Genomic DNA, 24,042 nt, shown 5'->3' with positions numbered 1-24,042 from the left:
GGGAGGGGTGTGGAGAGCTGTATGGACCACGGCGGGTGTTTGGAGGGGTTTGGGGAGCTGTATGGACCACGGCGGGTGCTCGGAGGGGCTCAGGGAGCTGTACGGACCACAGCAGGTGCTCAGAGGGGCTCGGGGAGCTGTATGGACCACGGCGGGTGCTCAGATGGGTTTGGGGAGCTGTACGAACCACGGCGGGTGCTCGGAGGGGCTCGGGGAGCTGTACGGACCACGGTGGGTGCTCGGAGGGGTTTGGGGAGCTGTACGGACCACAGCGGGTGCTCGGAGGGGTTTGGGGAGCTGTTCGAACCACAGCGGATGCTCGGAGGCTGCCGGCCCTGTTTCCATGGGAACAGAGACTGGCTCCTTGCAGAAGGCAAGGTGATTTAAAAATGTTTAAATTGGCATTGTGGGTAATTTGAAAGCTTGTACCATTTCTCGCACTGAAATGCAGCTAGCCATTTGTATGGAAATAGGAACCAGCTGAAGCGCTGGTGTCTGTTTCAGCCGTGCTTTCCTCTGGAAGCGGGTTCATTGCTGCTGGTGTCTCAGGGCTTTAGGACTCAGTAAGACACCGGCGGCTGAACTGTTTTAATTTTGGACATGACTGTATGACAGCAATTGTAACTGTTATAGAGGCTGTGAAGGACTGTACGAGTTCCTTCTATTCTGTGTTTGCATTTCACAAACAATGATTCCAAAGGACCACAATATACCGCAGGAGTTTGGAAAAATACAACCAGCTTAATACATGAATTATCTGAGTGTTCAGCATCTCCGTATATACTGTGTTAATACTTTTCACAGACGCCCTCCTCCTGTTTTTATGCAGACTAAAAGCTTCCCTGTCTACTCCAGCAGACTACTCACAACCAGAAACTTTAACAACTAAATACTGTTGGGTCCAAACCTGCTGCTCTAATAAAAAACTTTGCTCAAAGCAGTATATGGTTCAAAAAACCCAAATGAAACTTCCATTCTGATGCATGGCAAAATTTGAGGTTGTTTTAGCATTAACTTTTTTCCAAAAAATCAGACTTTTCATCACTTTCCACTATAGAACAGATTCAAATGGTACATTATGTTAAATAATTTTAATTACTGAAGGAAAACCCCAGCACTCTGGCCTGGAGACTGATCCTTGGCCTTACCAAAGAGGCAGAACAGGTAACCAGGTGATTTTAACCTTTCGGGGCAGGGGTGGGAGGGAAGCTGCAGTGCTGGCCGGGGAACCATCCCACCTAAGGCTTGTTGCTGACACTTCTGAGTTTCTGAGTGGAGCTGCATGCAAAAATGAGATTAAAAGCCTCGTTAAAAAGCTGAGGAAGGGGAAATGAAAGGCCTTACAGGCTTCCAAAGGATCTGCCTGTCACTAACCAAAGAAACAAAGGGGCATCTGATCACTTGCCATTGCCATCCCAGTCCCGCTCACCTGCCCGCTGAAAATGCTGCTGTTCGGCACAGGTGTATCTACAGAATTATTCTGCAGGGGAAAATTTCATAACACTGAAGGTGATTTCAGGAGATGGCATTACAGCAGTCAGTAGCAGCACAGCAAGGCTCGCTGACTTCTGCTTCCCTCCCCTCAGCCCCACAGAGCTCGCTCCCAGGCTCAGCCTTTCCAGCCTTTGTCCCGCCAAAACAGGAACCCAGCCATGACACACAGCATGTCAGCACTGGACACCATCTCGTCTTGTTACTGCTTAGAGGATGGCTGTAGGAAGATTTCTTCTCCAAGTGCTGGTATGTCTTGTAAGTAAGATGTCTGCTGGGAGCTGCTGTTGCTGGTACCATTTCAAGCTCTGCTGAACGATGCAACCTTCCAACAAGGAATTGCACCCTACAAACCAGCAGCTGTAGTAGGCCAGCTCAGTATAAATTCAGCAGGTGCCCACTGCAAGGCATTTAGGTATTCTTTGGTGCGCTGGCTGATGTGAGAAAAGGAAGATAACCCCATACCAGTTTTCCTGAAGCTGGTCACAGCCGGTGCAGCGGGAGGAGCAGCCCAGGCTCTGCAGCCTGCTGTGCAGAACCGCTTCCCAGCTGCAGAGATACACGTTCATACCCTGGCCAAGCAGAGGTGGCTGCTGTGTGCAGAGGAAATAAGCAGCGTGGGGTTATGGATTCTGTGCCCGATGCCGGCACGGCTGGCTGATGACACATTACTTGCACCTCGGCAGCTCTGAAGCGCAGCCACCTGCAGAAGGCTCCCGGGTCAGCATCCTCTCCCAGGCCTTCACCTCCAGCACTGATGGACTCACCAGGACCCTTTGCTATAGGTTTCGGTTTCTTCAGCTGCAGGGTTGAGATAATTTTCTCCCCCTTCCAGAGCCTGACCACCCCTGCAAGGCACAGCACCCACTGGGCACAGTCCAGCAACACGGGGACGCGTGAGCAGCAACGGCTCCAAACCAAGTGTCTGCCCAACAGCTGGGAGCCAGGGACTACAGCTCACACCAGTTAATTTCCAACAGCTCATCAAAATATCTGAACTAGGACTGCAGTTGCTCTGGGCTCTTCTGCAGCCAACGGTAAGAGATAAATTCATCCGCAGTGCAAAGCTAGCTGCCCTGGCAGTGCCGGAGGGAGGTGGCTGTGCTGCACCGGGGCTGTCAGGTGGGACAGACGCAGGCACGCTGCTCAGCGCGAGATTCAATCAAATAATTGGCTTTTTGGTTGGAGGCCAAACTAAGCATAATGAGAAAGTAACACATCATTTTGGAGAGCCAAAACACACTCAGTGCATTTTTATGAACCCCATCATCAGCAAAGCCATCCACTTCAAAACAAAGCTGTAATTTGGAAATATTAAGAGCAAATATTTAACTTTAGAAAGACTGAGATAAAACATCCGTTAAAAGATTTTTTTTTTTCCTCATAGATCAGGTGTAGTGCCCATGCCCTCAAAATACATTTTTTTCAGGGAATTTTCCCCCGTGGAAGAAAGCTTCACTCATTCCTCCTCAGCCCCTTCTGCCAGTGAATCCTTGCCTTTCTCTTTCTCCCCCTCGGACATGAAGATACTTTCTTCCTGCTGCTCATGACAATGAAAGCAATTTCACACCTCTGGCCCTGCAAACTCTCTTTTGCTCTCCTTTGCTTGCAGTCCATTTTCCCTTTCAGAGTCTCTGCACATTCCGTCTTCCTCAGAGCCCCAGGAATGAAACTTACCAATTCTCTAAAATACCGGCTACAAACTGCTGGTGGAGAGACTGCTGATAACTCCAGGCTCCAGCTGCTGCAGATCCATCTGAGCAGATCTCGGTGCCCCGCTGGAGCTCAGTGAAGTTGTGAGACTTCCTCACCACTACATAATCTGTCTGTGCGGCTGGTGCTGCAGGGACAGTAGGAAAACCAACACCCAGGCATCAGGAGCAACGTTCATTAGTTTCAGCTAAGCGAGTCCTGATGTGTTCTTGGTGTGGAAGGACACATTTTTGCATAGGCAACAGGGCAGAAGTTGGGGTTTTTGTTTTTTTTTTCCTACCCTCTGAAAATGCCAGTGAGTATCTAAAACACAAATGTAAGAATCCTTCAAACATCCTCAGGAGATGACCAGAGGCACTCTCACGTGTAGGATTGGTATTTTGAAGAGGGTTTCATGGAAGCGTTAGACGTATGACCTTATGATCAGTTATTTGCAGCAGCATTGTGACACTGGTTAGCCCATTCACCTAGCTGTCTGAGGAGCTTGCGGCCGCAGTGTGCTGGGCGAGGTGCTGGGCATGCTGTGGGTTCCTATGGCTGTGCAGCTCCACTGCAGGTCCCAGTGCGAACCAGCTCTCAGCTCCCTCGTCACAAGTTTGTTCAAGAGTCTGGATTTTACTTCTAAATTGTACGTATCTTGCTTATTCATATCAACATTTACATGAGGGTATGCAAATTGGAAATTTTCTCTATATAGACAGATAGGTATCTAAAAGTGCACGGACACCTGCACACTTTACAGTGTTCTTTATTTAACCAGAGTCTTGAAAAGCCTTTTCAGCTGTGGAATGCAACTTTGGGCTGTGCTTCCCTTGTGCGAATACATGACCTCTGCCAGCCCCTGCAGTTACTGCAGAAACGTGGCACACACATTTCTTTTGCTTCTTTTTCTTTGTAAGACCGCAGCGCTACACAGTAGTTTGACTCTAATTTCCTCCACTGCTTATCTCTGTGCATTGTGCTGGTTTCCTTTACATTTTAATTCCTCTCTCTCCTCCTGTAACTGATCAAATCATATCACTGAATTGTACTTCTTTCCCCCCCTTCCCTCTTTTTTTTTTAGTTTGCCAGCCACTCACACACACGGCAAGGACCAGCCCAACATCACTTGACATCTCCTTGCTTCCTCATTTCAATGTTGACTGCTTACCAGAAGAGAAACAGGTTTGGGGTTAGGGTGCTGAGCGCACGCGTGTCTCTGTGTGTCAGCAAGAGCTTTTTTCCCCTCCGTCCCTTCACAGCCACAGGTCATTACGCTGAGCTGCCCGAAACTGCCCAATGCTGTTTTTCACCAGCTTGACTTCGGAAGAGACAGGGCAGTGGATGTGCTTCACTGTCTGCTTCGGCTGGGCTACGGCAGCAAAGCTCGGTGCTGCGGCTGCTGCTGCTCTCATCTGAGAAAGAACCTGCTGAAGGATTCCTCCCTCTCCACAGAGCCATAATAATGACACAGATACAGTTTAAAGATGCATTTTGGGTGAGTGAATATTTCCTATGTGTTTCCTATATTCGATATATCTGCATTTTAAAAATCTTTTAAAATACAGCTTGGTTCTGTACATCATGTAGTTACATCCTGTTCTGTGCTCTAAACTTAGTTAAGTGAAAAACCAACTTTGTCTCCAAGCACAGACATACTGTTTGGTAGCATAAGTGTTTGATCCTAGGCAGAAGGATCCATTGTACAGGAGATACCCAGTGCACAATTGGCATTCCCAGGTACTGCACTAGGTCCAGAAACTGCTTTTCCAAGGGACGCGGGAGCACTTGCTTACAGTGAGCGTCCCCAGTTTTAGGAGTGGCTCCCCTGGGCAGGCGAGCTAATCCCAGCCTGGATTCCCTCTTGGTTGCTTGTAGAACAAAGCCAGCCTGCTGCGTGCAAAATGCTGTTATTGCTCACCTGCCTCCGGTTCCACACCTGCCTTTAGGTGCAGAGGGCCCGCACGAGGCACGTAGGTGCCCCAGAGTCATCCAGGAGCACAGGCAGAAAGAACTAGCAGTAACGCTGGAGAACTAACCCAGACACTCACAGCGGGCCTGAAAACAGTGACTGCTAAAGCGAGCAGAGATGCTCCGTTCTTGTTATTTGACTTTGGTTGAAGAACCTCTTGGTGTCTTGTTTTGAAGGTCTTTCTCTGCAGTTACAAGGTAAAAAGACCCTAGTCATTTCTCTGCCAAGGATGATCTGAATTGCTTCTGGAGTGGCCGTTGGGGAAAAAACCCCAACCACAAAACCCTAACGTTGCAAAGTTGGGTAAACAGGACGTTGTGTGGTTGCTTCTTGTCTGGGCAATCGTTTATCCAGCATCTGATTGACTTAAAGAAAGACAGGGAGGCATATGAATTTTTCCTGTCGTTTTCCTATCAGGTCAAACACAACAGATCTTCATGGCGTCTTTGCTGTTTGTGCTTGCTTTCTATCCACCCGCCATTCAGGGTAACCCCTCTCTCGGTATGCAATAGATGGGCAGATTTCGGTGAGCCACCTTCCTCCCGACACTTCCAGGAAGCCCTCCCCACCCCCACTCCAGTACCAGATTTGAACAGTTAAAAAATTCGAGGTAATGAGGAAATCCAAAAGTGAATTTTGATGTTACCCTTAACTGTGCTGGACCACACCGACACGAGACTCTCAGTTCTATCCAGCTACTGACTGCACAGTCTAACACACGGGGTACGACCCAGTGCCACCCGGGGAGCTTCAGCTCTTGCATTTTGGGACTTCCTTTCAAAATGTGCCGTCTGACTTTTACAACTGGTACATTTGGTGCATTTACTTTCCAAGGTCTTGGCCTTTAGTGAGAATAAGCCAGGTGTACTCCTGGGACCGGAGCAGGGCTGGGGTGATGAACACCAGTTGCCAATCTGGCCAGGCCAGTTCTTTACGGCTCTTCTCTCCTGAGCTTAGTCACTTTACTATGATCCTTGCTTGGCTTTGAAGCTAACATCTTCTTTAAAGGAAAGCATCTTTGTTTTTAATACTGCTTGTCTGGAAACATTGCATTGCCGAGCTTGATTATGAGGGCAGAAATACATCCGGCTGCAGGATGGCAGCTTTAGCTATGCAGTAGTGAGTATTGTAAAATGAAAACTTACAAGATATTGCACAATGCGGCAAAAGAGTACAGCTTGCCTCCCAAATCACAAGAGCAGCAATTATTTTTGCATTCATAAGCTTCTGTTATGCCCATTAGAGAGAGAGAGAAATGTATTTGCTTGGTTTGCTTCAGCGAGCAATTATCTCTTTTGCTCGATTTGCACCGTGAATGGAAACTGTCTTTATGATTCAAAACCAAAAAGAGTGTTTGCACCACAGCAGGTCACCCAATGCAGATCCCTGGTCTCTAAGGACACCGCTGCACCCCTCCCTGTGACTCACCCCGACGAAACACACCCGAAGCAACAACACCCTGCCCATCAGGGGAACACCAGTTTACATCAGTAAACGTTACGATAGGCAGAAGTTTCCTTAGTACCTTTCACAATGTAAACTATGTAAAGAAACCCTAAAACAGCAGAACTTCCCCAACTAGCAGAGAAAGAGCAGCATTCACTCCTCCCCAAAGTTCCTCAGACTTCACAAGAACAGGGTGTGATGTCTTTCAGGAAAATGCAAATTGTTCCTCATAACAGGCGTAAGTTTTAGTCTCTCTTTTCCCCTATTAAATCTAGCGGTGACTTAATCACTCTTGTCCCTTACTAAATGGAGCAGGGATAGTATTAGACTAAAAGTTTTGCACTCGTGCTCCTTTTTAAAATTTTCTTTGTAGCATGGCATGGGCTAAAACTCGTCTATCTTTTAATGACAATTTTTGTTTTTATATCCTCCGCACAGTCCATAATGGTTTAAGGGAAAGTTGCTCGAAGCCTCCACTAAAATGTACTTCTTAGCAGAAGTTTTCTATCCCTTGATAAGATTTTTTGGAAAACGTTAGTGAGATGAAAATACAAATTGGTTTTGATAGATGGTGCAGGGCAGTTGCTAATGGATTAATACTCTGCTGGGCTGCTGTACAAATGTAACAGATGTTACCTGTCTTCTCCAGCATCCCACTAGACAGGCAGGTAAACTCCCATGGCAATGGGGGGTATGTCTGCAATACCAGCTGAGCTTCATGTCAACGGGGTTATGGTGATAGACAGAGATCTCCCAACATTATTTTTTTTATTACAAAAAAGCACTTTCCCCTTCTGTCACAAATACTGAGTCTCTTTCTTAGTCTCATTCTATATTCTTGTACTCATGGCTTGCTTCTCCTCTGGAAGTCTTGTCATTGCCTTTTGCTCTTTTGTTTTTTCTCCAACATGCTGCTCAACACTCCAGCTGCAGACGTGTGACATGCAGCTGTTTCTGGCCGAGAGCTAGGTAGGTGCTCATTGGCATCGTTGACTGGCTTTGCCTTGCCCACCTTGGAGGGGGAATGAGGAAGACTTTCAGAGGAGGTGTTTGGTTTATGGGCAGGCTCCAAAGCGCCCAGAGCTGAGCGGGAACAAATCTGTTCCCTCAGGCAGCTTTGAATCAAACTCAAGTGGCCAAGTCAACTTCAAAAACAGGTCAGGGGCTCCTAAGGTGCTTAGGATTTTTTTTTTTACAATGCTGTAAAGTGTGGAGTGCTTGTTCTCAGCTGAGGGATGAGCTCAGGGCTCATGGATTCCCACAGCTCAGATTGAAGCCTTGAGCACGAGATGGCCAGATCTGCCTCCCTGCCCTGCTGTGGACTTCTCATCACCCACACTCCTGCCCACGCAGTCCCTGCGGCGATGGTCAGACACTGCAGCAGTGGGAGCCAGGGAAGTGCTGAAGACAAAGAGCTTGTTACAAACAAAAATCTTGTGTGATTTGACTTCAGGCTATATTCTACATCAGGTTTGATGCAAAGGTGACTTTGTAGGTGAACTTCTCAACTGTTGCTGTAGCTTTTTCACACGATGTGAAATATATATATGCCAAAGAAGGTGTAATTACTTTCATACATAATTTAACTTCTAATGAGACTCTTAACCGTGGTGCAAGAGTGCAGAGATGGTTATAAAAGTCACAAGAAACTATTTTCTAGACTTACTAGGCACTGTACTGAAGAAATACAATATCAACTGTTTACTCAGAAAAGGAAGTCTTTTTTATACTAGGAGCTACCCTGCTTTCCTGTAGAGGGTGAGCTTTGCAGGGCCTGTTGCTCTGAAGCAGGTCTGTGAGGAAGGAAGTGAGACTGGGCAGGTCTGTCAGGAGGGAGGACCCGGGGCTGGGGAGGGCTCCTGCCAGCCCCCGGTGCCCGAGGCACGGCTGAGCTCGGGCAGGGAAGGATGTCGCTGCAAACCTTTCGCCGTAGCATCTCAGCTTTGCAAGTGGTTCCCCACCAAGTTTCGTGTGAATGGGATGGCACCAGTTGTGTCTGTACCTACTGACAAGATGCAGATTCAAATAAATGATCTCGCTGCACAGGGGGGCACAGACAGGCCAGGCGCTGGCACACGCTGCATCTCTCCGGGCTGCAGAAGCACGACTAGAAGCAGACATACGGCTGCAGCGCTGCTTACAGCCAGGGCAAGTCATTGCTGGTGGACGTGTGGGAATGGGGAATAAAGGGAGAACCAGCTCGGAAAAGCTGAACGGATTGCCCAGTTGATGTCTGTGTTTGTTGTGAGGTCAACTTCATCTCCACGGAAGAGGCTGCTCTACTCTTTTTTCACATGTAATGTCTCCCTACATTCCTCCAGCCACTCTGGGAAGGACGCTGGGCTCACCGGGGCAATGAGAAGCACCCGTGAAGGGGGGTGCAGTCTCACACCAGTCATTGAAACCACAGGAAATCACAAGTAGAAAACACAATGAGCTGTTTTTGCTATGGAAACACTGGTGCTTCACACATCCCTTCTGAGCAGAGCACAACAGCTAAAGTGAAGCCCAACGAACTAACGCTCCCAGCACAGATACCGACAGTGAGGGAAGCACGCCCACGGCTACTTCCATCTGCCGTATTCCTAGAACTGCACATAGAAGGGTGTGTGAGGAACCAAGTACAGCAGGTTCAGGGTGGTTCATTTCCTCAGTGATGAGCTCAAAGGGAAGGACTAGAGTTTTACGTTTGCAAATTTTGGTTATGTGCTCAGCTGGTGCCTGCATGTGAAACTGAGGCTGAGCATCTTCCCAACGAGGAGGAAGAGTGAGGGAGTTTTAAACACAGTGGGCTGGTCCTAAAGCTGCAGAAGGTTTTCCAGATCAGGTAGATTAATGTGTTTTCAGAAAGCTCATTTTAGGTCAGTGATTGAAAATAATTAGACAGTTAAGTAATTACATTTTATTAAAATTTTCTGATGCGCAGGCTGCAACGAAGTGCTGTATCTAGGGGTTCTGACTGCTTAAACTGGCTGATTGATGAAGTTGCTGTGAACATTTTGTTAATATTTTTATGCAGTCACGTCTGATTGGTTCTGATCTGTCCTGCTCTGCAAAACTTGTTTGGTTTTGCTTGGGCTCAGAGGAACAGAGGATTCTTATTTACGCCAACTTTAACTGTGCCATGAGTATGTACTGTAAATATGGGATAGGTGAGTCATCGACTCTCTTTTCACCCGCACACACACGGACACACCGAACGAACACCACCTAGAGTTACACGAGCATTTGTCACACACAGCTGGAAACGGATCCGTAACAGCAGCTCACGCAACGATCACAGAGTGTGTCCTCTGGCTTGGCAAAGCAGCCTGTCGAGGTGCGTTTGATGTTGGAATCACAGAACAGCTCAGGTAGGCAGCAGCCCCGGGCTCAGCGCAGGGCCAGCGACCGCAGCTTGCCCAGCACCATCTCCAAAGATGGAGACTCCACAACCTCTCTGGGCCAACTGCTGCAGTATCTCACCACCCTTACAGCAAAAAAACTTCTGATGCTTAAACAAGACTTCTTGTATTTCAGTTTGTGCCCATTGCCTCTTCACTACTGTCACTAGGTACCACTGTGAAGTCCCAGCTCTGTCTCCTCTGCTCCCACCCACAGGTATCTACACCCACTGAGCCATCTCTTCTGCAGGCTGAGCAATCCCAGCTCTCAACCTCTCCTCCCACAACAGATTCTCCAGGATGAATCTCAGGTTCTCCCCATGACTCTAATTTCAAGATATATTTTTCCTCGCAGGACTCATCCCTTCTCTCCCACAAGGCTTACACTCCCGCAATGCAGCAGCGCAGAGTTGCACCACTTCTCTTTCTTCAAAGTTTACAGTCACCGACTGGGGACACTGCCCTTGCATTTCTTGGCAGGGACAGTGGCAGGCTCTGAATTTCAATCCAGTTATACTCATTGCATCCTTGTATGGAAGGCAAATTAGGCTGCTTCATTAATAGATTTTTTTTTTTTTTGTATTCTTCAGCTCCTTTTAGTTCAAAAATACCTTCTTCTGATTTCGTTTTCATGCTGTACTGCAGCAAGGTAGATTCTGGCTGGCAGATGGCCCAGAGAACACTTGTTTCATCTCCTGTTTAATCTAGGGTTTGTTATAAAACTTTTCTCAGCAGCCACAGTTCAATAACATACAAAGTTCATTGTGTTGTTCAGTAATAATTTGGGGATTTGAGGCTGGGCTGAGGTGAGGGCTGGGGGGCACAGCTCTGCACGGGCATCACTCAGCATTGCTCAGGCTGTCAAGGTTAAGAAAAAAAAATATGTTGAAAATACGCATCTAGATCCCAACAGCTTTTTAGTTCCCCAGCAGGGAGTAGGGGAGCTGTTTGGAAGATAAAGCTGGGTTTCGATGAAAAAGTTCACATCTGGTGAAGGCTTCCTCTCGAGATGGAGGTTTAAGGTGAAATTTCTAACCACAGAAGGGAAGAGGAGACCAGACTCCTAAAAACCGGCCCTGGAGTGCCAGGAGCTCTGCAGGGGGAGATGTAGCCTGGAACAGGAGCTGGAGCTTTCATTGCCCACAGTCTACCGTACCTGTAGCCTGGAGTCCAGGCATGCCTCCCCTCTGCTCCAGGAGATTCATCCACAAGTAAAACAGCTAGAGAAAGGAGAGATTAAAATGAAATTCCTCTTCCCTCTATAGACAGCAGATGGTGGATAGTGTGCTAGCTCAGGCAGTGGGATGTCTCAATCAGAACTGCATGATACAGAGCAATTTTCTTATTTACATCAAAGTGAATGTCTCGTTTCATTGGGTTTTGTTGTTGTTGTTAGCAAGAGGTGAAATGTGGACTTTTGAAATCTTATATAAATTTGCAGGGCAGCAAAACCCTTTCCTACTCTGCTCTAGAAGTGACAGCGGTTCATTTCCTACAAAAGAAGCTCATGGGAACATAAAACACTCCTAAGACAGATAATGCTGAGCCTCTTTGTGAGTGGAAGAAGAATTTTATTCTTGCTGGTTGAAAAACAAGGCAGTTTCGAGTGAACAACCTGTGCGTGACAGTTGGGCTGAGGAGATAGTTTTACCAGCTCAAAGGGTTCAAAAGCAGCTATGCTGGTGCAATCCCTTAGTGTGAGGGCACCTATAGAAACCTTGCCCATCTTCTGTACCCTAGGAGCTTGCAGCAGACAGGGGATGCATCCCACTAAACACCGCATTGATTCAGCAATTTTGATAAAACCAGAATTAATCAAATTTTAATTATTTTTGTATAAGGCAGGAGAGACATTTATACAAGTGGGAGTAAACACAGAGAAATGCCTCCCAGAAGGGAGCGTAATACTGGTCAGGTTGTCCCACCTGTACAAACTGCTTGACTTCACTTAAATGAACGCCCCCCTTTTAAGAATTTCTAGAAGCCTAAAGTTGATTTTCTTCTGTTGGATTGCACAATTCCCCAGGACTTTGTGATACGCCATACTGACAGAGTGTAAGAATATGTTGCACCATATTGAGTAACAGGATATGTTGAAAATAGTTATTTAGGTGATGAAGATCTCCTGCAAAATGGAAATGGTAATATGTAGCTAATGGAATAATCTTCCCTAAGAAAGGAAATAAATCCTTTAATTCATTCCCCTTGTATAGCAAGACTCTGGGAAGATTTCCTGAAGCTTTAACTTTCCTTACATGCCTGGAAAACCCACCAACAGAATGCCTGTCTCATCTCATAAGGGAAGCAGAGAGCGTGGGCACAGCAGGGTGTTGCATTTAGTGGCTCTTTTAGGACTAACAGGAAAGAATTCTAAGTTTTCTAAGACAGGGAGGAGAAAGACACATTTTTTTTTTTAAATGAATTAATACACCATGATAGCAGATCTGGTTCCAGTGGCTCTATATGACTTTCTGAACCATCCTCTCTGTCCTGAGCAAGTCAGGATTGTTTCATGGTGCTCTGCTCACAGCAGTCTGGGACCGAGCCCACAGTATTGGCAGGAGGAGAGGAGCTCTCTTACAAAAGAGAAGAGACCTGGAAGTGAATGAACTCAAGAGGAATAGAAACAAAAATGAACTCTGACCATTATTTTGTATAAAACAGAAGTATCCTCTACTTTTAAGATTCTATTTCTCCTTATTTTACTTCCAGTTTCTATTGCATAGCTAATATTATTGAATAAGAGACTGCAGCAACCTCTGATTTCACCACTGACGCATGTATCTATCGGGCTGCGGGAGGCACCACGGCAAAACAGAACTGTGCCTCGTGAAAGGCAGCTGCAAACGCTCACATCAGGCCTCTCTGTGGGCTCCCAGGAATAAGCTGCCTTACTTTATGGATTTGGCTGATGTCTAAAGTCACCACATGGAGAAAATACAAAGGGACACCGCCACGTCAAGCCTGTGCCACACGGCCACATCAAGCCCCAATACACAACAGTGAGGGATTTGGCTTCCTCCTGTCCCATTCCTCACTATCCCTGCCACAAAGGTGTTCCAGAAATTTGCTATCTCTGAATTTCCCGAGGGGACTCCTAGCTTTTTGTCACACTTTTGGTTGTGATGCACACCTGGCTGCTGGCCTCTTTCTCCTTTTCCTGGCACAGGAGCACCAGGGTCTGACCTGCTGCACAGTAGGAGCACACCACGTCCTGAGGGAGGTCAGAAACATCCTGAAGGATGGCCAAGGCTGCAGTCAGTGAAGACTAGTGGAAATGGGACAATAAAAGCATGATTTCCACCTGGTAGAATATGTGAAATTCAAGAGAAGGTGCATTGTTTCCTCTGGCTGCTTTACAATACAAGACACTTGGAATACAACAACAAATGACGGCATCTCAAAATTAAGAGATGCTCTTCTCCTACTCAGCACGAAGATGGTGTTCCTCTGAAAAAGGGGAGCACGAGATTAGCACAATGTCCTGACTTTGCTCGTGCCCCTTGTGGAAGCTTCCTGAACGGAGACATTACAAGACGCAGGCAGCTGGAAGTAGGCGATACCATCGCACGTCTGCGAGGCCCTGTTTCTGTCTTCCAAAAGGCAAAGCTCCTTCCATGGAGTGTTTCAAAGAAGCTGAAAGCTCAAAGATCACTGTCACATTCTCCCATCCTGTGGTTAAAGTGTGGAGGACCGATTCTGTGAGTAATCACGTTACAAGATGTAAACACTGCTACACAAAGAAAAACAGAACACTTGCACTCTTTACAAAGAGACTGAAAGTTAAGCTACAGCTTTTCTTCCCTAGGAAACGTTGCACATTCTCAGAATATTACTAAATGAAGGAAAGCTAAAACGGAGGTAATAAGCACAAGCAGAGTCCTTTCATTAGACTGGAGTTGGGACTTTCCAAGTCTGATCCCTGTGTGCCATTAGTCTGCCAGCCAACAAACCACCTGCAGAAGTTCAGAAGCTTTTGTGCAGCCATCACTTGGTAGCTATGCAAGAGTGCTGTGATTAAAATGGGAAGAGAGACAAACAACACACTGTGACTATAAGAATGCCTAAAACATATAACACATGAGCAGTGCAGGATGTCAATGAGGAGGGCGAGGGCTCAGGAAGCCAAGGAGCAAAATCCTCTCATCAGCAGAACTCTGAAACTACCATTTCCTTCTGAGGGAAACCCCACAATGTCACAGGCAGCAAAAGACTGCTGGGAACCTACTGGTTTGCTTAATGTCACCAATGTTGCAATGCTACTACTAAGTTTGTGAAATCTCAATTTCAATTTATTTCTGAATAGCCTAGCTGCTTCAGAGTTGAAGTTTGATGAGAGCCTGCTTTCATTTTAAGTTCTCTAGCCTACCTGGTTACAGGAGGAAGCACGAGACAACAATCCAGCAGCTCAGCAATTGGAATGCTACAAATGCACTGGTTTGTTCCTTCTGATTTTTGAAGGCCCATGCAACCACGACGACTTGATCAATTCATGTTGCTTGCTGAATAGGGCATGCACACAAGCCTGGATGTTTTAGCTGCAGTTCAGTCCATTGTAATAGCTGTTTACCAGAACTATGCTCCGGTAACCAGTGAAGCATTCGCGTCTTTCCTACTTGATACCACTGCAATAGCACCCTTGTTACTACAAAACATAGGCGCTTGCTCTTCAAAAAGCCTTGCAGTACCCTCTGAGCAAGAGAAGAGATTTGCTGTCAGGCTGCTTCTCAGCTAATTAAAGACACAAGACTTAGCACCAGGTTACTCAGCTTTGTGCCACCAGGAGGTAAGAACAAACTATGTCACCCCCCAGCTGTCTTCATACTGAACTTTCTTCCCTCTGGGCAGGGAACAGACACCATCAGGCTTCCTGCTTGCAGCCTTTCATTACCAAACCGAAATCCTCAGAGCCTCTTCCTCCTGGCTGCAGACACCAGCTCAGTGCCAGTCGGGGATAATCTCTCCCACAATGAACTCCTGATGTTTATCTGCCTGATGGCCCATGGAGAAACTTCTACCTGGCAGAAAGGCGCAGTCCCAAGGAACCTCTCTCTTTAGCAAAGTGCCAATGTGAGGGAGCAGCGTTGTTCAGCACAGAGTTAAGAAAACACCTAAAGAAGAAAGCATATCACAGTGTGCTTACTGTCAACACCTCTGCTTGTAGTCCTCCACGCCTCCTTTCCAGCGTTCTAGGAAAAGCTATTCTGGTTAAACTACAGCACAAGATCTGTGGGTTTCAGTCATATACTCCCTTTCACATTTCCCTCATCTCTGGAGGGAACAGTGTTGCTCATTGCACTGGAAGGAAGGAAATTCTGTAAATGGGAAGAGGAGAGGAGATGCTGCCTCTCCATTAGCTGTGGTTCTCCCCAGAAGACAAACCGCAGGCTCTAGGGTAGAGACCAACGTGCATGTGAAGTATATTGATGGAAGAATCTCACAATATGAATCTGTCTGCAACACTGTAGCCCTTTGTCAAGCACTGTCTTACCAGCTGTTATAGGTCTGTTGAACAACACAGATTAACTAATTCTTTTTATTAAAATAACAATGAGTAAATCCTCTTTCACAGCCGCACGCGCTTTGACTACCTGGAATCACGATCTCGGCAGTGTGACAAAGTACTGGTGGTGATTCAAATCACCCTCCTCCAAGCAACTACCTAGATTTTGTTATAAACTAATTATGTTTTACACATTTAATGAACACATTTATTATTTAAAGAATTTTTTCAAATTTCATAAAAAAGTAAAATAGTTCCTTGAACTATTCATAAGTTCTTAAAATCATTACAAAGTCTGAGCTGAGAGGTGCCCAAGCACTGTCCGAGTAGTGCAACTTTAACAGCCTTTACAAAACCATCCAATGCAAATGCTAATTACAGAACAAAATGTTAAATGGAAAATAGAATAAAGGCAAGACAGCTTATCAAGGCTAGACAGTTCTTTAGCGTGATACAATCTTGCTGTCTTGATTGTCTTGACAAAGAAAATGTCTGTTATGGTGCTACACAGGAAATCCTTAAGAAACTAGAAAAGAAAAACAAAACAGGACTCTGACCAAACACAGCAGAAGAACTGTAAAGACCCCGTTCTGGCGGGGGACACTGTTGGCTTGTGCCAAAATGGAAATGCCTCAGCTAGGAAGAAATCTCCAGAGCGGGTCCCAGGATTGATTCTATTCAATACATTAGTTGCAGATACTGGCATAAGACATTGAGAATGGTCTGGAAATAGCTGTTGGTGAAACAAATAGGTAGAATGAAATATCGTACAGGAGGTATCTGATACCCTCGAGCCCGGGGGTAACAGAAAGCAGCTAAAAGCAATGTTTCAGAGTGCAAAATGAGAGTAAGAGACCAGTAGCAAAAAGGTCCAATATACTCTGGGACCTCGCTAAGGAAAATTGCAGGAGAGGAGAAAATCGCAGGTATATTGATAGATTATACATCAATTAGTTCCCACTTGTATTTGCCTTCTTCCACTGCCAAATCATACAATCCTCTGATGTATCAGAAGTGATTCCTAGAGAGCAGTCATTAGGGTTCCAACAAAGTGCCAGTTAGACTTTGTTGGAGTAGTAGAGCATCATCCTTGTCCAGCAGGGATTTACTGAGCCTTGAACAGGAACTATAAGAACACACAGGAATCAATGGAATGAAAAATCAGTATCCCAGGAAGGGCAAAGGAGCTTTGTTTGAATTCAAGAAAAGTTGAGAGAGGATGCAGTTGTACAATGCGTTAAAGGAGAAAAAGAGCTGTTGAAATGAAAGGGAAACGTTTGTGTAAGCAAACTTAGGCCTAAATGATTTATGGCTACATTGTGGTTGCAAGATGACTGTCCTTAGCAGCTTAAACTTGTCTAAATCTGGGCTGTCACCTGGCTGCATTTCCCCTCCCTCCTTGCTCTAGCCTGTGACATGCTAGTGGCACATGCTGCCTACACTGCAGGCTGAGGCAGCCCTGGGTTAGATTTCAGATGCTGTGGTTTCTGAAACACAGCTTCCACATTCTTCAGGAACACGTAGCGAGGACAATAAAGCAAATTTTGAGATGGATCCCCCCAAAACAAAGAAAGATTAAATGTGAGTTGGTTGTGAAGCATCTGACCAGAGTGGTTTCTGCCAGGCAGAGGGAGCAATTTATGAGAGTTTTTTTTACAGCAGCTACGCCTTCTGTCATTGAGACGTCCTCAAAAAAAAAAAAAGGGGGGGGAGAGGGGGAAGTGACAGTCCATCTCCAGGGGATTATCAAGAACCTTTCCTACTTTCTTCTATGAATAGCAAAAACTGCTTCTTTTCATTTTTTTTCACAGCAGGATCCCTCCCCGGGACTGTGTATAACTCACCCTTGGAAGCATCAGGAAAACTTATGTTTTGGTTTTGAGATCCTGTTTCTTAAGGGGTGATCATAAGCATCAGATCAGCATATGTAATCCTGTCATCTCCTTGTGGTTCCAACAGGGATAATAGTGGATCCACTGCACTCTCTTCATCTTCTTTTATCTCCATTATTATCCTGCCTGGCTCTATCGTGCAGACACTGCTGGCAGAGGCATTTGTCTGTGTCTCTTGCGAGCCATTAGCCTGCTGTCTTTCTTTTCTCCCCACTGTTCACGGTAAGAGAGTCCAAGGAAGAAGGAATTACTGCCATCAAGAAACGGTAACACTGAAAATGTTGCTACAACCTGGACGTTTACAAAAATTCTCTGCAGAAATTTATCCTTGCTCTTGAAGAAGAAAAAAAACCAACCAACCAACGAAAACACAAACCCGAACAAATGCTCCCAGGTTTGCAAACGTCCACAGAAGCCCTGGGGTCAGGGTGAGCAGCACGGAGGCTGCCCCGAACCACCACCACCACCATTCATCCCCAGAGCTCGCCCCATTCCCCTCCGGTCCCAGCAATAAGAAAGCAAAGCCGCAAGCCCAAGTGTCCAACAGTTGCTTGCCAGAGGATCCTTCCCGAGTCCCAAAACTTAACAGCTGTCTGTCTTCTTCACAGTCATGGTGGAAAGCAATATAGACATTTATTAAATGATAACTGCTTTGGGGACAGTGGATGGATGTATAAACTGTATTTGGTTCATATATAAGTACTTGTATTGCACATAAACTGCTTGAGGGAGGAAAATATTAATTCTCTTTATGGTTACACAGTCTGTGATTTGTCCATAATGCTATAACATAAAGCCCAGACAACACTACATTTTCAATAACATTATCACTATGTCCTGGCTACCTGAGGCTCTCAAAGTCACAATGGCTTGTCCCAATCCCATTGTGAGTCAGTGGGACTATTCTCTCCCTAGTGCCACACTTGGAGCACGTTGCAGCTTTATTCCCTTCCCTTGCTGGGCTCCCAGCATTTCTCAGTAGCAGCGGCTCCTTTGTGACTCTGATTTACCATGGCTGCAGTGTGACCTGGAAGTTGGTAAAAAGATTAAAGATGTGCAAGACTGGTTTTTCTTCTCATTACTCAGATGTTTGTCTGAGTTGCATGGGGGTATGTTGTGATGGATCATGTGCACAGGGATAAGGCTGACACGTGGATTTGTGCAATGGGGAGGGCACCACAGTCCCAGACCCCAGCAGAGGAACATGGCCCTGAGCTGCCGGGAGTGCAGAGCCCTGGCAGGAGATGAGAGCCCTGGCTTTGGGGCAGTGAATTCCACCTGGCTGCACGACCTCACCGGTCTAGTGCGGCTGGCTGGAAATCACAGAGCGCCCTGGCTGGCTCCATGTGCCACGTGGGGTCGTGAAGCAGGACAGGCTGCAAAAATACCCAAAGGCACAAGCACATCCCACGCATTGCACAGGAGATGTGGTGGTGAATGCAGAAGCAAGGGAAGCAGCACTCACTCACAAGCGTCTCAGAAGCACAGTTTCCTGCAGATCCAATGTCCACATTCACAACTGCTCTACATGCTTATGTTCTACTTTTTTTTTTTTTAAACCTTGTCATGTTGAAATTACACCAGCGAGAACAATTTAAAAAATGAGAAGATTTATTACGGTATTCCCAAAGGGAAACCTAACAGCCCACCAGAACCAAGTGTTGTCTAACAGCAGACTGTCTGCCTGTGCTCTGAGTGCTCCCATTAAAACACGCACCACCAGCTGGGGGGCACAGCCACTACCCCCATATCGATATTCATACGAGCACAAGATTCCTTTACTTCTCTGCTCAAATATAGACTGTCTTACTGACAGTCCTGCAACAATGACTGCCCTCTGGCCATTCTTTTTAGAAAACGTATGGGAAGAGGAGCTGTTATCTTTAAGAGCTACTACACCTCTCTGCTCTGCAAAGATCCCTCGCTCAATGCTAATGTGACTTCCCCAAAAAGACAGCTAGCCCTGCTTTCCACACGGCAAAATTTGCAACCCACTTCACTTTTTCAGTATTAAAAAACAAACCTGATTTAATAAAAACTTTTACAGATTTTTACTTTGGAGAAACCTCACCCATACCTGTGCCCTTAGCCCTGCCCTGGCTGCCATTGCAATAGGCAAATCTAAAGGTCCATCTGGATTTTCCAGAAAGATAATTTGCTCCATATGACTGACAGTAGGTGCCTGGTAAACCTGCAAACTGTGTGCACAGATCAGCTCAACAGTTTATCTTTCTGTCTTCAGTGCAAGGAGTTCACCTTCCACACTGGCTATGAGGTGCTTGTACAGCGGCTGCTGGATGGGAGAAAGATGTGCAAAGATGTGGAGGATTTGCTCAAGCAAAGGTAAGAAAATTAGAGGGGAAAAAAGTGCGAAGAGCCTCCATTTTCTCTCTGCAAAGGAATAGTAGGCTGCTCCCGAATTTGGGAGTGATACTAGTTTATATAGAAAAGCCTGAGTGATTTGAATCCTAGCCTTTTGATATGATGTGTGAAGGTAGATAACAAATACAAATTTCAAAGATTTGAGGAAAGCAGAGAAGATTGAAAGAATTAGAAATCCAGAGCTCCATTGAGACCCAGGTCGTTATGTGTCCAGAATAACACTGTGGCACATACATCCACAAGCAACATTACTGAGTTTCCCCTTTTACAGGGAGCAAATGACTTGCACATTTTCTTTCTCTTTCAACAAGTTGTTAGCACAGGTACTGTTTCAGTTTCCTGCAACTACCAAAACCAGGCCATGTTTCAAATACAGACAAAACTACATGAGGTGCTACCAAAAGCCCTTGCCAGACACCCAAGACAACACACATGGTTTGCCAACCTTCCTGGACTTTGAATAGCAATACTGTGGTTCATGTCTCTCACCAACAGCTATGGACAGCTGACAGTTTTGTGGGCGAGAAAATATATATTATACAGCTGCTCTGACTCCTTTGCCATTCTTTTTTGTACTTCTGACCTAGAAAAAAATATCTGAAATTTGTTTCTGTTTTTAAGTGGCTGGGTTTCAACAGGTTCAACATGTAGCAGGAGGCACATACACGCTCATGCATGACCGCTGAGAAAGACCACACAACATGGTTTACCTATTCAGCAGAAAAGAGTTCATCTCATCTCATCTCTCTAGAGCCATTCTTAGAACCATCTCCTTATGAATACTGCTCTGCCTTCCTCAGTAGCAGCCTGCTTTTTCTTCCCATGCTCTCCCCACTTAGTTTTCTGGTTCAGTGCTGGTTTTCTGAAGGCTGCTTTCCAAGCACAGGGACTTTGGTGGGGGTGTGAGCTGTCTGTTCACTCTTTCACAGAGGGGAGAGAGTCTCCCATCAAAATCTGAAGCTATTTGAATTGCTTTTCTTGACCAGCAGTGGAAGCACATTTTATTGACACATGTCACAGAGTCCTCAAGTCATATCTGTCTGATGGTAGCTTAGCTTTCGCTGTTTAAAATAGCTCCTTTGTGACTCATAACTCACAGCGACCAGAATGACACTGCAGGCTTCAGGCAGGCTCTGCGCTGCAGCATGCATCTGATGTTAGACACACTTGTGCTCCTTTCCAACACGTGTTAGAGAGGTTTCTGCAAGGTGCAGAATAACGTTCTTCCTGGTTTGCAGTGCAGGCACAAAGGACTTTCCACAAAGAAGAAAAAAGACACATACAGTCATTTTGCAGATCTGAAAGTTACAAGAACAACTGTTTCCATGAACTTTTGCACACCCTCTAAACATTCCAGCGAGCGTGCGTACGTGCATGTGCTTGTGCGTACCTGTACACCGGGGGAGGCGGAAGAGGAGAAAAGAGAGCAGGCACTGAGCTGCAGAAAGAAGGTATCATTTCCAGTTTATTTCTGGAAGATGTTTGTTTCAGCTTGTCCTTATGTCATTCATGGGAGTGACCTAGGAGGAGATCAAAGCATGGGATGAATCTGTGTTCCGAGAGGCTGCCTGTACCATGGGCTTCACGCCAGAAATCCAGCAAGGCTACACCAACACTTGATCAGTTTTGCACCCAGGCCTGTTACTTTTGCTCACAAACACCCCTGCCTGGTCCAGAGGAGGGCCTAAGAGTTTGGGGCTTGAGAGAGCAGTTGTATTCCACAGCAAAGCCACAGGTTTAAACCACAAAAGGTGTTCCAGCTCTCAGTGGCTGCAGGAGACCCGCAAGCTGAGTGCAAGAACACCGGAAAGTGGGAAAGGCAGCACCGAGATGTGAAAAGCAAAGTCTCTGACACAAAAACATTTCTTGTTATTAAAACTCGAAGAAAAATAACCTATTTTGCTTCTGCAGCAGAATGTGTCTCTGGAGTATATTTCCATTTTGATGAAATTCCATTCATCTCACATGAAAATGAAGTGGTACCTCTGGGTGGCCTGTCACCATATTCTGCATCCCATTCTTCTAGGAGGAATCCCAAAGCAGTGATGTCTGAACACCCCACCAAAATGCAGCAATTTCTCGTGCAGGATGACAACAATGAACTAGTTGCACGTGTAGCATTAGACACCCAGGAGCCACGGAGAGTGGCCAGGAGCAGCCACCGCTCCTGGCTGCGGCAGCTGTGTGCTGCTATTGCACCAGCCTGACGCATCTCCCCGGACTGGGGGGAAAGCCCCCAGGCCCAGCCTGCCTCAGGTCACAGAAGATAGTTACAAACCAGTGAAACAGCACCAGAGCCACCAGTATAGCTGGCTACACCGCAATGTGCTCACAGCTGTCAGACGCAGAGGAACAATCAAAAGGGTGGTCAGATATTCCCAGGGTCCCACCCCAACAGCCACCGTGTTGCAAAACTGAAGGACCAGCCCTGAGAAACCTGCCTGAATTCAGCAAACAGCAATAATAAAGCACACCGTGGCCGAGTAGGAAGATGGACATAAGAGCAAACCAGCAGGGCTGCATGGCCTCGCACCCACATCAAAATTCCCTTTTTGAACAAAGAATATGGTTCTCTAAGGTGCCAAGTCTCAAGCTCAGACCTGTTTGAAATGCTTTGAAACCCCTTCTGAGAACTGGACTTATTCCAAACAAAATTTCCCCTAAACCTAGCACTAGGCTACCTGTTCATTATTTATTATTGACCGTTCAATAGTTTTTAGCAGCTGCTCAAAGGCTGAAAACTCAGTTCCACCGTGGTCTTGCACTCAGGAGAAAGGAAATAACACCTTTGGTACAAAGACTTTTTTTTTTTAATCAGAGAATAGAAATTTCTTCCAGAGCTGGGGGAAGGGAAAACAGCAAATAAATCATTGTATTTCTTTATTAACCATAGAAACAGAACTATTTCACTGAGTCACTAGTTGCAGTTCCCTATTAGGTGAGGTCCCCTCCATACCCCTGCCGCAGCCTCACCCTACAGCCGGCAAGGCTCCTTCCCCTCTGCCTCCACTGAGGCTGCTCAAGCAGCAGCTCAAGTTTCTAATGGTTTGACATTTTCCTGCGACTCTGGGCTCCCATTTATTCAGAACATCTCTTTAAATGAAAATTTAACGTGAAATACTTTGGATCCTACTCTCCACTCCCCTCCCAGCCTTGATTTTCATGGGTCAAGTCAGACATCATCGTTTAGGTTTCTATTGCAAAAGAGGCTTTTTGTTCTCCTGAGCATCCTCACCACACCGCTGTACACCTCTTCTTCTAATTGAATTCAAATTTTTGGGGACAGAATTCTACCTAGCACTCCATGGTCTAATCAAAGCCATGGAAGGGGGCATTAATTTTCTCTCCTTTATCCTAGAAATAGCTCACACTAAATCTTTTAGAGGTAACTAACAGCACTAGAACCGAGGAGAGAGAGTAATTAAGGAAATTGTGTTTCTCATGTTTCGTACCTCAGATGCAATGACAAGATCTGTGTAAGCGTGATCCTGGTACCACTAAGAGAAATTGAATAAGTTTTTATTTTAACAGAGCACAAGCAGAAGAGAGATATGGGAAAGAGCTGATTCAAATCGCCCGAAAAGCAGGAGGACAAACAGAAATCAAGTAAGGAATTATTTTATTATTAGTGTAAACAAAAGCATTTTGGAAGCAATATCAGATTCCTGTGTTTTGCCTCAGAATAGGGTCAGAAGCTGCTCCCTTCAGTGCATTCCACAGCACTTCACAATATACAGGAAAAATGAGGAAACGCCGCAGTCCTTCAAAACAAGATTCACAAAATCTTGATTTGGAATTGCCAGTAGATCTTTACTGAGAATTTTTTTAATTTCAGGATTTCTAACCATGTTTGCTTCCGAAAGCAAACTAAGTGATAGGAAAAAAGGGAAAGGAAAAGGTTGTGAAAGGTTTAGGATGGTGGCTTAGCAATTCTGGGAAGCTCATGGACACAGAGACTGTGACAGAACAAACGCAAAGTGCAAAGGCACCAAAAATTATCTTCCACAGCAGGAAAAAGGCTTAGTTTAGGAATACAAACTTTAAACCTCTTTGAAGGGACTTAATTTGAAACAAACAAATGGAAGTACTGAAACACACTAAAATGACACGTATTTTTCTCTGTCTCCTCTACTACCATCTCAGATCATGTATAAATTGTGCTGGGAGGCGAAGATATATGTTGGCGTGGAATTTAACTTAATAAACACTGCTGACAAACTGCCGCTGTTACTGATGGTAGCAGCAATAATGAGACATTTTGTCATTATTGTAACACAGAAT

General features: G+C 45.8%; 1 protein-coding gene across 1 annotated transcript in view; it reads left to right on the top strand.

Annotated features, from left to right (window-relative positions):
- Positions 1–24,042, top strand: part of PSTPIP1 (proline-serine-threonine phosphatase interacting protein 1) — a gene marked incomplete at its 3' end in the record, with an annotated part of 45,446 nt that overhangs the window by 151 nt on the left and 21,253 nt on the right. Inside the window, exons 2-3 of the mRNA XM_010087204.1 lie at positions 19,526–19,722; positions 23,293–23,367. Of these exons, the coding sequence (XP_010085506.1) occupies positions 19,526–19,722; positions 23,293–23,367 (272 nt within the window). The remainder of the gene's footprint in view (positions 1–19,525; positions 19,723–23,292; positions 23,368–24,042) is intronic.

This window comes from Pterocles gutturalis, unplaced genomic scaffold (genome assembly GCF_000699245.1).
Source record: "Pterocles gutturalis isolate BGI_N339 unplaced genomic scaffold, ASM69924v1 scaffold12816, whole genome shotgun sequence".
Classification (NCBI taxonomy): Eukaryota; Metazoa; Chordata; class Aves; order Pterocliformes; family Pteroclidae; genus Pterocles; species Pterocles gutturalis.
This window is presented reverse-complemented; position numbering and strand designations above follow the sequence as displayed.